This window comes from Calidris pugnax, unplaced genomic scaffold (assembly GCF_001431845.1).
Source record: "Calidris pugnax isolate Ruff unplaced genomic scaffold, ASM143184v1 scaffold24, whole genome shotgun sequence".
NCBI lineage: Eukaryota > Metazoa > Chordata > Aves > Charadriiformes > Scolopacidae > Calidris > Calidris pugnax.
This window is the reverse complement of record NW_015090922.1, coordinates 38,535,684-38,549,974: the sequence shown is the minus strand read 5'-3', so window position 1 is coordinate 38,549,974 and position 14,291 is coordinate 38,535,684. Positions and strand designations below refer to the sequence as shown.

General features: G+C 36.5%; 1 protein-coding gene across 4 annotated transcripts in view; it reads right to left on the bottom strand.

Annotated features, from left to right (window-relative positions):
• The window catches only part of SCAF8 (SR-related CTD-associated factor 8), a 192,912-nt gene that overhangs the window by 131,823 nt on the left and 46,798 nt on the right, over positions 1–14,291 (bottom strand). For 2 of the 4 annotated variants that reach the window (XM_014950665.1, XM_014950664.1), the window contains exons 16-20: positions 13,222–13,352; positions 11,501–11,645; positions 10,867–10,947; positions 10,051–10,272; positions 7,698–9,411 (exon numbers count right to left, since the gene is read on the bottom strand). In XM_014950665.1, coding sequence (XP_014806151.1) covers positions 7,712–9,411; positions 10,051–10,272; positions 10,867–10,947; positions 11,501–11,645; positions 13,222–13,352 — 2,279 coding nt within the window. In that variant the 3' untranslated portion in view covers positions 7,698–7,711. Of the gene's footprint in view, positions 1–7,042; positions 9,412–10,050; positions 10,273–10,866; positions 10,948–11,500; positions 11,646–13,221; positions 13,353–14,291 lie in introns of those variants that run through there. The other 2 variants (XM_014950662.1, XM_014950666.1) reach the window with 1 other exon arrangement.

Sequence of the window (14,291 nt, the reverse complement as noted above, 5' to 3'; positions counted from 1 at the left end):
TAAGTATAGAGCTTGCAATTATATTTTTTTTCAGACATTCTATACAATCTATTCCACCATACCCTCAGAACCTCAAAACAATCTTTCTTAGGGCTGCCTGCTCACAAATACTTACACGGGGAACAGGATTTGAAAGAGGAAAAATTATTCCCTAGAAAGCTTTGGGCTTAAAAACAGTAGAAAAATCAATGAAACTAGAAGCAGATAATCTTTTACCACCTGCTTTTCTAAAGGCCACTGAAGAAGAAACTGAGACGCGCAAGACAAAGCGTCTGAAATTCTGGATCCACTGAAGCCAAAAGCAGCCAATTCTTCACCCTTGGTATGTCACACGCTGGTCTAGTACTAAGACTGAAGCAGCATTATTTCAAAGTCTCTAGAAATAGCACGAAAGGTCTTGTAACCATTTTCATCAAGAAAACTGTATTTTCTAGAGATGGCAGAAAGCAAATGATACTGTAGCCAGGACTTTCCAAACTGGGACAGTATTGTGAAATGCACCCTGATATACTTCAAAGTGATTAGCAATTATCTCTGTACTAAGCAGCCATTCCTCAACAGCGATGTTTCAGATTCATGGTTCACACAATTCAGTAATCTCCTCTTCTGATTTCTCTGATGGTTTTACCCCAAACAACATCACTCCCAACTTCCCACTAGCTGTGTCTCTATTCCAGTGATGCAATACATATTAGACAGGATATATATGCATTAATCAGAATATCCTCTAACCAGTGTTCAGAGTGGAGCCCCAACAAGGTCAGTATTTGGAATGGGAGATAACACAAACCAGGAACAAAAAAAATCTTGGATTTTAAACTGACATCTCAGTTCAGCACATTCCTTGCAAATAAGATAGTTCTTTATCACACTTTTACCTGGGTTCTGCAATATCTACTACTTTTCTGTTTGTTTGCTTTTAATTAAGGTTCAAGCAACATTAAGAAAAATGCTCATGACTACGTAAAATCTTTGGATGCTTGCTTGTTATTAGTGAATATTTAATCAGAATGTGTGCATTAACTTTTCTTGAAACTAAAAAAAAAAAAAAGAAAGGTTTACTCACACTTTGTAACTGAGGTTTTACCCAATTTCAAATTAGGCTGCCAAGCTATAACAACATTGTCATCCATCTCAAACAACATTATCTGTCCACTGGTTTACACAGAGATCCAATCTGTGCAGCATTCCTGATGTCTGCTACAATTTGCCATTTCATGCCATTTCCTGTTTTCCACAGTGGTTCTGATCATGCAACGAGGATTGCAGGTGTAAAGCATGTATAAAATATACACACAGAAACTGTGTGTAGGAAATGTAAAGACTACATTTCTATATTTGGTATAAATAACACGTTTATCCTAATCACTTCAAGGTTTTTCATCCTCATAAAAATAACGGGCGCCTCACTCATTTTATCAATTCATAGAACTACAGCCCATCACGTTCATATTTTAATATGGTGAACTTTTTAAGCAACATGAAATTTCAAAATTGCTTTTAATAAATAAAAGAATTCCAAATTAATCAGCAAGCATTTAAATTGGTTTTCAGTATTTTACTTTCAATCACAGATACCTTGAACAGTAAGGTTCTCAATAGTGAATTACCTACACTGGTAGTTGTACTGTACAAGAAATCCTCAAGATTCAAGAGAAAGACTTATGGTTGTCCTCAATTTAAATAACTCAATTATGCACCTGAATTACATAATTCAAAAGTATTCCTAATCTGTGGTAAGAGGAATTCTGTGATGGCACCACTTGACAAAATAATGTATTGCAGGTACGTTGAAGTAAATGAAAAATTAACTGGACAAATGAGTATAACTTCCAGTAAACGTTTTAGAAGTTGAGTGTACATTTGGTATTTATGTATTTACATTAAGAAAGTGACAAAGATTTTCTTGAAGAAAATCACTGAACCCGAAACTACACTTCAAATTCTGCAGAGAAAAATGTACTGATTTTGTCCACACTTCTGTCTAAAGTTGGAAATATATGCTCCTCTTCAGAGGGAAAAACTTAAGGCACGCTTAAGACTGCATTTCACTGCACTGCTGAATGAGATCTGATCACCTCTGAAACAGCATAAATCTGAAGTGATTTTTTCCCTTGATCAACTTAAGTGACAATAATAAACCTTCCTTTTGACTAGATGAAGGCGGATGGATTTTTTCGAAAGGACTTTAAATACTAAGATTATTTCTACTTCATTCCTGCTGTTATAAAGACAAAGCTGCATTTCTTATTTTCCCAATTACAATACGATCTCTCCTTTAGTGTGGAAGTGACATTCAGATCCAAAGTTCTTCTATCTATGGCCTATGTGAATCCTACCAATCTGCAAGTGAGTTAACAATTCAATATCCATTTAACACTCTTCACCTATTAAGGCTTTTTTGCACTGACTTGCATGCAATTATAATGTTCCAACACAATTACAATGTTCCAGTATACAAACCAACGTGGCTGAGAGGTCTACCCTAGCTTTAGAAACATGACAAGTCACCTACTTTAAAGAATCTCAGAATTTTTCTGTATTTCAACAGAAAGTTTGATACACGCTAATGTGAACACATATCTGTTATAACACAGATATGCAGAGAGAAAATCATTCAAGAAGAAAATTGCAGCATTAAAGCATTAAAACAGAAAGGAAAAAAAATGTTCAACTAATCTATCTAGAAGTTAAAATACTCTCTGACCAGATTTTTTTTTTTTGTGAAGCACAAAGTAGTCCCCTAGTCTGAGGGCATTAGTACGATTCCATCTGATAGGGAGAAGAGAAAATATAAAATTAGCATTAGTGAGTTAACGTTAAAAGAAAAATGACAAAGTACAGAGTAAGACTAGTAAACCAGTCATACCACGAATATCACTGTTACTATGCAAGTGCTGAAATGTGCATTTTAAACTTAAGAAAAGACAATACCTTCAACTGCACAATCATATCTTTAGAACCTCTTGTTTTAAGAGTGCACGGACCACTAATCCTTCCCCTCCTCTAATCTTTGGTAGCAGAGCATCCAAAAAAATACTAAGAGTAGGATATTCAATGAGACTACCCTTTTCCATCAAGTTTGTGCAAGACAGAAAGGAATACAAAAATTACAACAATACAATTTTACAACTTACCAACTTCAACAAAAATCCTATTAACAAACTTTCAAACCATCCCATCACTGACAAAAATAACTTTTCAGATCCTACACACCTTTGCTGGAAATTATTACTCTGAAAGATGTCACAGATTTTCTTTTTAGTGGCTCTACTTGACTTGGCTATGAAATATCATGTACATATGTTAATAAAATTCAAAATTTGTACTGAATACCCAAAGAACTTGTACAGACTAAGTGAAGTGAATAACATCACTAAGACGATCCTTCAAGAAAAAATATAAGACTGGTTACAATTAAGAAAGTCTTGCAATATGGTATTTTCTGTGCCACTGCAAAGTTTTTAGTGAGGTAAATGAATATAGTAAAGGAACATGGCAGAAAGATGCTTTTGCTATTATTGTTCAAATAAACAGCTTCAAATTAAAGAAGAATATCCTGCCTTTATGCTTTTTAAATCAATCTCTCATCTACCCAAGCAGATGGCTTCACAGCACAGCTCAGCACTTGAAAGGAAAAATGTGACCAACACAAAATTCAAAGAATCAGCAATAGCTGTCAACAAGGAAAGAAAGATCCTTTCATTACTTAAATTAACAATAACAAAAAATTGTCCTATTTACTCTTGACAACTCCTGATACTTTGAATAGGTTTTAAAATTCTATCTGTTCAGTGCCAAGGGAAAAAAAAACCACCCTTTGTTATGATGCTATTTTTAGATACATTACTGAAAATACAAAGAATGAAATTTGAGATCCATTTTTTCCAGTTTCAAATCAAATGACCCAAAGATCTGAGTTAGGGGAACACAAATCAAGAAAATGAGTACTCTTAAGCGCTGATGGGTGTAACGTATCCCTGCGCATGTTCAAAACTGCTGACACTGTATTTTGAGAGAATTCTGCAATAAATTGGCTTACTTTCTAAATACCTTCTATAGACGGGTTTAATTTTTAATTTTTCAACTGTGCTTAAACAATGCCCGTGCATGCCACACTACAGGCTTCATTACAGTATTCCCATCTTGCTTTTATTCAGGGTAAGAGTACTTTCATTTCATAAATAAAACTATTTAAATCACTGAAATGGCTTGAAGAACGATACCATACTCTACTGAAGCAAAAGAATCTAACAGACTCTATTCCCTTGAGTTTGTAATAACAATGTGAAGCACTACATACAAAAATGAAAGTCTACCAATGTTTCAGTGAAAAAGGCTTCAGCAAAGAAATCATACCCTTAGAGCAAACGGAGACCATGTTTCATCTTTGTAATCTTCACAGACATAGCATTCTGCTTAAATACAGTATAGTGTAAGATCAGAATCACAAGCTGTTCAAAAAGGTAATAAATATATCAAACAACTTGCTAAATTAGAAAGTTTTCAAGTAAATGTGCATGCCTAAATATATTGTGTTGCCTGCAGAGCTACCTGAAGGATTTTTCACTATGTGTCTCACTTATATAAATAGCAGATCAGCTTCTTCAGTTGCTAGAACTGACACCTCCCATCTCTACAGTCAGCTTTAAATAGGCATAAGCCAGAACTGCTGCCTAAATGCCCAGCCCCCATCTTCTTTCTTTCCCTTTTCACTCTTTCCTTCACAGCAGCAAAAATTACACATCACTACTGTGACCCACACCACAGAACTGCTCTGGCTCTCGGGTCAGCTCCTTTCAGCGCACATGTTGGCTTACGATGGCTTAATCTAGAAAGGAAAGTCTTCACTCAAACTCTGAAAGATTGAAAAATTCCAACTGGCAAGATAAAGAAACCATACCGTTTTGGTAACATGAAGACCCTTCTAAGGTTCTGAATAGAGCTATTTTGGTAATATTTGTCTGCATGCTACGTTAATAAAATAAAGAATGGAACCGTTCTAGCTGTAAACATGATGCAACTGAAGACTGCATAACAAATTTTTATTCTACAAAAGAATAAAATAATTGTTAGAAATTGATGGTATAACACATATGTACAGTAGCCAATTTATTAATGCTTGGAAGATACTAACAAAGATGAAAAATCATTAAATAATACATTGTTTTATACCGTTACCAACCAAATTCTTTAACATCTCTCACCTGGTAATTTACCTAAACCACCACACTATGAGCAATTTAGAATACTGCCAGTCCCAGTTTAGAAAAAGAAAAAAAACAGATTAACTTTCAGTTTTAAAGAGGCATTTAATAAAATGTTTGAGAAAGTAAAGCTACTGCCAATATGTGTTTGATTCTGAGTAGTTATGTGGTCTGTGACTGAAACCTTTTCAAGCTGCACATATTAAATAAAGAAAATCCCTTAAGTTCTCAAATTATCCTTATAGCTTATGTGTTTGCACTTCCACACAACCGTATCCGCCTGCCCGGAATACTACTAGTAGGTGGTCCAGCAGCATCAGTCAAGTTCTTTGAGCCAGAGTCTGGCCATGAAGGTACCTTTACCTTAAAATATTGTTCATCTCAACTTCCGAGACACGTTCTGGCAATAACACATCAGCAAGGTCTATTACAAAGCAACAGTTATTTAATGCATAACTCGCTCCATCCTAATGATTACTACCTGCACAGTAGAGAAAGAATCATTCGTTCAAGTCCACTCTTTCAAAGGGCCACCTTCATTAAACTGACAGTTTGTTTGCTATCCAGAAGTCCCAGTAATTGAAAAACTGAACCATGAAAAAATACCCCACCTCCCAGAGGGAGGGGGCAACACCCACATGCGTAACTTGCTCCTACGTTCAAAAGCATCCTTATGCTTTGCACTTGAGTGACTGTCTCATACTTTCATCCCTTTGGGGGAAGGCAGAAGGGGAATTAAAACTTGCACGTTAACCCATTAATTTTAAAGATCGAAATTCTAATCTGAGCTAGAAATGTTTCTGCTGCCAAAGGGACGTTCATGTAACAGAATCTACCCTTGGATCCTATTATGCAAGAGAAAAATCAGCTTTCTCAAAACTGAGTGAAGGATGCTTTCAGACACAGAATTTTAACAGAAGTTATGTTGAAAGAAGTCGGTAAAATGCACTTGAGTGGAACAAATTAAAAATCTGACACTACCCTATAGCCAAATCTTTCATCACCAATTTAAAGGATACACAAGCAGCAGCGTAGGTGACACAGGAGAGAACAGCGCTACTCATTTACCTCAGCAGCCAATTCATCAACAATTTAACAAGAGGTTCTACTTCAATATTAAGCCATCAAACCATAAAGCCCCCCTTATTTCTGTTAAAAACACGTAGGGTTTTTAGACCAACAACAGCTTTTTACTTTTCGTGCAACATTTCTGGACTTTGAGTTACTATAAACAAATAACCACAAAGTACTTGAACACTACCGCTATCTATCCAGAATACCAAATATATTACAAAATAAGACAATGCAAATATTTGCTTAAGTTTTGGCTTCATGCATATCTGCATTTTAAAAAGTAAACTAAAATCCTACTGGATATTCTTACATTATATCATGTTCCACCTTCTAGAAGTAGTAAGAACATCGTAACAATGACCATGAGAAGGTAAATACAAGCCAGACAGTATTGCAGCGAAATACCTTTTGTTATCTTACTACCTAAAGAAGGTGAAAGGCAAATTTTTACAACCTAGTTTCACTTCAGTTTTATTGAACTGTCTACAATATTCTGTGAGTGCATGCACATACACAGGCACGCACAGAAAAAGAGGTATCTACAAACAGTTTACACAAATATTTACATACACGGTATTTACATAAACTGACTGCATGATTTTTGATGTAAAAAACATACGCTTCTTGCACATATAACTGTTGCATTGGTCTTACAAAAGTAATAGAAACCTTTTGCAACAACTAGCTAAGCACATATCATAGCTGATTCCAAGTTTTTAGAGCTTGCAGGTTTTTAAAAAAATACAATACCTAGAACACTGTTATCAAACAAATATGCTTTATTGGCATCTAAAAACAAAATGCACCCAACATTAAAATGTACTTTTTCATTTTTTTTTTAAACCCACTGCAGTACGAGGAACAAATCACAAACACTTACTTTAGAGAAAACAGAGACTATAGTGCAGATTTTACAAAATCACTTTTAATCTCTGTGTTATGCTCCTTAAATAACATGGGCCATTTCTTTTTCTGCCGAATTGTAGGAACATAAAATATCACAGCTTTGTCTATACTTTAAAATTCTGCAGCAGCCTAAAAACACGGACAAGATACACCAGCACCTGTTTTCAAGTATAACAATTTCGATAGCCAACCTAAGGGTAGTATCTAAAAAATTCCATTTTCTTCCATAGGAAGTCTTTGTTTGACAAGCTGTTGTTTTATCTTTGTGAAATTAAAAGCAAGTGGGGGCAAGTTTATGCTTTACGAGAGAAATTAAAAAAAAAAAGTTTACCTACCATGTTCAAATTAAGAACAGTGTTCTATACAAGTCAGTTGTACAGTTATTTAAGTGAAAGATGAACATGAACATCAGATTAACTTAATTCTGGCAGACAAAAGTGAACTGCTACGGTCCAGTCAGCCATTTATCTATTACAGAGAGATGACAACTTTACAAAAGGTATCTTTTACCTACTGAGTGATGATTATGTCCCCTCAGTTTCTGTGCTTTCTACCACTGGTTCACTTTCTATATCAGCTTCTGTGTCACTCTTCTCTTTGTTTATCTCGACGGAAGATGTCAGTTTTTCATAAAGTTCTGGATCGTCCTGCCCCTGTGCAGTTGGTGGCTGACTTTCTGTCTCTGTATTTTCACCGTTTACTTGGGGCATGTTATCGGCTTTGCGTTGGGAAGTGGCCCCATCAAAATATTCAAAAACCCGTGGATGCGGAGGGGGGATCCAGTTGTTTGACATTCTGTCTCTTCCAAACCTGTTTCCGTTAATTTCTCTGCAAAAATTAAAATCTCTGTCATCCCTATCCCTCTGTCTTTCCCAGGGTCTTCTGCGGTCATCAAAATCTCTGTGAGCATCTTGTTCAAATCCTCTATTCCAATTGGGACCACTTCTACTATCAAACCTATAGTTTACATGCCGAAACCTCTCTCTGTCTTCATGGAAGCCTTTAGGGCCACCATAAATAGGGAAGGCATGGTGCTCTCTTTCATCATAATCTCCTCTCTGTCCCCAGTGCTTGTCTGAATTGAAACCAAAATGCTCTCTTCGACCAAGGTTATCCAGACCTGGTCTTCCAAAATTTTCTCTCATGTCTACATGCGGTCTTGCAAAATGTTCTCTTCCATCTACTGGAGGCCTTCCTATAGCCTCTCTTGGATCAACTGGTGGTCGTCCAACAGGATCTCTGACATCCACTGGAGATGGTCTGCTAAGATTATCTCGGTTTTCCACTGGAGGAAAGCGATAATCTCTGTCTCCTTCCTGCTGAATATTATCTCCTCCAAGCGGTAGTCTTTTCTCCGGATTAGAAATGCTATCGATATTTTGTCTTCCTGGTGTTCCAAAAGGTCTTTCTGGTTGATTAAAAATATCTCCTGGAGGAAAAGGACCTCGAGGTGGCGGGTGAAGGGATGGATCAAGGATTGCTGGCGGAGGAATACTACGCTGGGGTGGCATTCCTGGCTGCATTAATGGAAACCTTGGTCCAGGTGAATGGGGCATTAGGCCTGGACGGATATCTATGAGAGGCATTCCTGGCATCCTTTGACTACTAATATTTAAATGAGGCATGTTTTGAACTCCAGCTGGATGCTGCATTGCCAGAAGTCCAGAACTATTTGAAATATTTGGTGGTGGCACTCCCATAAGTCCAGAACTACTTGAAACATTGGGTGGTGGCATTATGAGAAGCCCAGAGTTGCTTGAGACACTCGGTGGCTGTATTCCTGCCAGAACTCCTGAGCTGCTTGAGACATTGGGTGGCTGCATTCCTGTCAGAAGGCCAGGGCTGCTTGAGACACTGGGTGGATGCACGCCAGCTAGAAGCCCTGAGCTACTTGAGACATTTGGTGGTTGCACTCCAGCCATAAGTCCAGGGCTACTGGATACACTGGTTGGCTGAACGCCGCCAGCAAGAGAAGAGCTACTGGAGACAGTAGGTAGCTGCACTCCTCCTGCAAGACCAGAACTGCTTGAAACAGTTGGTGGTTGCACTCCTCCTACAAGTCCAGAGCTGCTTGAAACACTGGGTGGCTGTACTCCTCCTGCAAGTCCAGAGCTACTTGAGACACTGGATGGTGGCCCTTCTCCAGTAAGCCCGGAACTGCTTGAGACGCTGGGTGGCTGCACTCCTCCAACAAGTCCAGAGCTACTCGGCACATCACTCTGCACTAAAATGCAGCAACAAGAAGAACAATTAACAGAAAATGCCAGTGTAACACTTGGCAGTCAAAATAAAATGCAACTTAATCCATATTCAGTTAATGCATTCAGTGATGATACCGCTGACAAGGTCTGTCTCAGTTTCTATAATGAACATACAGAATCTTAATCACACTGATGATAAACAGCCATTATGCCACAGAAATGAACATCTCCACAGAGTAAAGAATGTACAGCAGCTTAAAACTAACAAACCCCATGGCGATCACCCAATTTATGCAAGGGAAGTATTAAAACCTCTGATGTCATTCTATAAATGTTATACTTTCCTACCCTCTCCTGCTCCTTTCCATTGCCCCTTGTGCAGTAAGAATGTACTCTTAAGTTTTCTAAAGGGCTCCCAGTCTCAGCTTTACTTCTCAAGTCTATGAAGAAAACATCCCTGAGCGTAAGCTGCTAGAAATCAATGATCAGATGATGACAAAAATGGTTCCCATCACTCCTCCAAATTAAACTGAAAAGGACACCCAGCCTAAAACTTCCTGCTCTGTAGTTTTGAATGCAATGGACAACAATCTGCAAAAAACACCTCAAAAGTATGATGTTTCCTGCACGCAATCTTATCAGACAATAAAGACGTTTCTTACCAGATCTATTGTTTTCACTGGAAGAAATCTGAAGTTCTGTAAGATGTGATCCCTTTTCATCTGGTTCTGGTTTGTTGATTGGCAGAGGATTAAAAACGCTTCCAGCAGATAAGGTTGGAGTAGCGAGATTGCTAGTAACTGTGCCAACTGGGAGAACAAGGCTAGTAAAAGGAACATCCTTCATTGTCTCTTGTGCAATTGGTAATGGAGGCTGTACTAAGGCTGTAGAGAAATAACATAAGTGTATCACAGTAATCATATATTCAAGCCTTCAAGATTAGTTTGGCAGAGGTCAGGCTGATAAATCAATTAAAAAAGTGTTATACTTTTTGATAATAAATTCTTACCCTCAACCAGCACTTCAATATTTAATTTTTTGTGTAGAGACCATGAACTGCAGGCAGCCTAGGCAACCAGCACTCTTTAACAGATATTTTTAAATGTTAAATGAATACAGTTAAAAGTCTAAACAAAAATAAATTATTATAAATTATTCAATGACTAACACCAAACAGCTCAAGTAGTAGATGTATCTGTCACAGACAGGTTCAAATATTGAACTATACATACAAATGATACTTAAAAAAAAATTGTGGCAAATTATTTAACTCCATTGTAAGTATAATTTTTCAGTCAACTTGAAAAGCTCTGTAACCCTTTTTCTCAATACCTGTTTAAACAATCTACACAATAACTTCTGTGTTGCTATTTTCCATTACACAGGATTAACTTGCTTTTGATTAAATAACAAGTAGCATATCAAACAATTAATCTTTTCATAACAAACAAACAACTATTAGAAGAATCAAGACTTACGTGTTGGAACAACTGGTGGGACAACAGGTGGCGGGACAACAGGTGGTGGGACCACAGGTGGAACTGGGGGAGGCATGTAACCTGTTTGGAAAAAAAATGACAAATTATTACTAGGGAAGAAAATGAAGTTTTGCAGAAAAAGCCTGCCTACATTATTCACCCTGAAGACTGGCAAACAACAAATTGAAGAGGCATCGTACATTATTCACCCTGAAGACTGGCAAACAAATGGAAGAGGCATCAGTGGTTACTGTTTTCAAAAACAACCCCACCTTCACTGCAGATGATCTACATGGCCATCTTTAAAAATCATTTCTGCCAGCAATATTCAAAGAAGAAAATTAGGAGTTTCAAAATTTTTGAAAGAAAGGAGATAAATCTTAAGGATTTTTAAATGTTCACTTTTATCAAAGTTTAAAAAAAAATTTTCTGCAGTAATTCTTATTCTCGACAGAATTCACTGGTAAAAATAAAGTTAGCCATACGAAATTTCATACTAGATTAAAGATTCAAAGGTCAACTGGCTGAAACAGTAACCAGTAGCTGACAGAAAACTATACAAAGCACAGTGTACCTAGAAGCACACAAACTGAGAATACTCATTACAAACTCAACTTCATTTTTACCAATTTACCTGGAGGTGGCTGTGAAGGGTTGAAACTCGCTCGCAAGAAGGGTGGGGGAGGAATTGCGCTGTAACCAGGAGGAGGGACAGACATTGTGACAGGAAACGCAGGTGGAACCAAGCTGACAGCAGGCACAGCTGGAGCTACTGGGATCTTTTTTCATGGAAACAAAAAACAAGCAACTTTAATACTTAACAGTACTCCATGACGTTAAAAGAGGGATGCACTGATTCGACTGCAATTTACGTCAAGCACTAAATGTACCAAAGGCTTTGTATATATTCTGAGCACCCTGAAGAATCAGACTGCATTCTGAAATGGTACCTACACTACAGGTAAACAAGGACACTGGAACAATCTTATGCTATCTTTTCTTTAGTCTAAAAAGAACAGAAAAATATACAGTTAAACACTTCACTTATTTAAAAATAAAAATTTACCCATGGAAGAGAGGTGAATGCAGAAAGGGAGAGAGAAAAGGAAGAAAAATGCAGATAGTGTGGCAATTTGAGAGCACTTAGAAAGCAGTGATTCTATTCTTATTAGAAAAATTTATGTATTTTACAACAGTACTGGAAAGTCGAGTTTAGTGTTTGTAACTGCAAGGCTAATAATCCTGATGAAATCCCGAAAATTACCTAATATTTCTCAAGCTTCTGTTTAAGCTACGTGTTTTGATACAGTGCAGCATAATTGCAAGTAATTTGCAGCAGAATAAAAGCAATATATATATGTACATTTAAATATATACATAACAGAGTGCACACCAGGAGACAGTTGAAATAAGTCTGAAGACAATTTTTGAGAAAAGCAAAAAGCTCAAAACACAATGCAAGTAAAGGCAAATATGCTAATTTTAAGTCAGCTCAAGTATTGGAAATGTCTGTACACGTTAGGAAATATAAAACAGTATTAATATGAATAGAAATAATTTTGTATTAAGCAACTGCTTCTAATTTTACAACTTCATATGGTCATTATAAAAGGATTTAAAGAGTTTGACAAAAAGGATTTGCATTTATACTTGATAAACCTGTGTAGTGTAGTTTACTCAAGAAAAATTACACTGTGTTTTCTTAGCCTTCCACAATACCTTGTTACTGATTGGATGTCAATAAAAATTCTCTGGTTTAGCAGAAGGAAAAAAAATACAGCAGAGAATCAAAGATTCTTGTGAATTATTGCATATAGAGTACAACAGCCCCATATTTGAATAATCAGATCTTTTAAAGCGGAGACTCACCCTATGAAGTCCTGCCCGAAATTACTGAGAAAATAAACTTATACTCAAGCCGATATGCAAAAAAGCACAGACTTAGAGAAGAAACAAGCAGAAGTAAAAAAAGCATTGCTTTGCTTACAGAAAGATACTTTGCTCTATAAGCAAAATACTTTCTGTAAGCTCATGTTAGTTTAGTTTCTCCTTAAAAGTCTAATGTGCCAGTATTTTTTTTTTTTATTATTTTTTTTTTTTTACAATTGCTGTGTCTTCAACATTTAAGTCTTCATTTGAGATTGTACACAAGCTGGGGATACGTTGTGCCTGAAACTGAAGATTTTGCTCAATCACAGCAACTGATTCTACTCAATATTTCAGAGATAAACACATACGGATGCAGGACTTCAGTTGCTTTAAGTACTTTAACTCAGCATGAGAGTTTATCTGTACTGAATAAAAAGTTTGCCCTCCGGTTCTGTGGGGTTTTTGCAAACTAAGACTAATACAAACCTGCAGCATGGTGACTGGTTGTGTGTAAGCTTCTGTCTGCGTTGTAATAACTGTACTCTTATCAACTGCAGCACTCTGCGTAGTTTGGACATTTTCTTTAGCAGCTTCTGAGCTTCTGGCTGTTTCCCATTCTTTAGAAAAAGGGATATTTTTAATATAAAAAGATATTTAATGTGATTTTTTTTTTAAATACTAAGAAATCCTCTTCCTTCTTCAACAACAAATTTTAATCTGGCATCTATAAACACTCATTACAAATAACCCCCAAACTTATTATGAAAAGCAAGCACAATTATTTATTATCATATATTTTAAAGAATGTAAAATATCTTTAATCACCTGCAATATTCTGTTTCATTATGCCTGCATACAAATTGATTTTTCAAAACTTGCCATGTTTTTGCACCAATCATTCTGTTAATAATTTGTAAGATAGAGTATGCTCCAGTTTTCTAAAAAATGCTATCAACACAGCTCTGTTATCAGCTGGCTACTGTACAATGACAGAGAATCCTCATGTTAAACAAACCTCACACCAACCCCCTTCTCTTCCTTCTGCCACTTCCTCAAAAAGTTTTGTATTTCAAGTATAATATAATGAATGTATTTCAGCAATGTTCCGTGTTCTAATTCTTGTCATTTACACTCAATTTTTACTCAAACCAAGATCGCATTTTGATCTGAAAAATTATTTTCACTATTACAGAACAGTCTTAACCTACTGTTTACTTCAGTATAGTCCAGTCATTTGATGGCAGATCCACTTCAAGAAAACACAGTACTCATTAATCTTTTACAAACCTAACAAACTTCTCAATCAACTGAGTTTCAGAGTAAGGTCTAGCATTACTTGCTTTCCTGTCTCTTCAACTTTATGGAGGAAATACCTTAAGGTTGAGCTAAACTGTGCCTATTTGGACAAGTTCCAACTCCAACTTAAGTCTTCTACCTGAATGTAAGACTTTTCACAATCACAAGCTGATCATAATTTCTACATTAATATCTTACATACTTGCAAATGAGCGCACAGCAAATTTGTAACTACTTTAAAAAATATTATCCTTTATTAA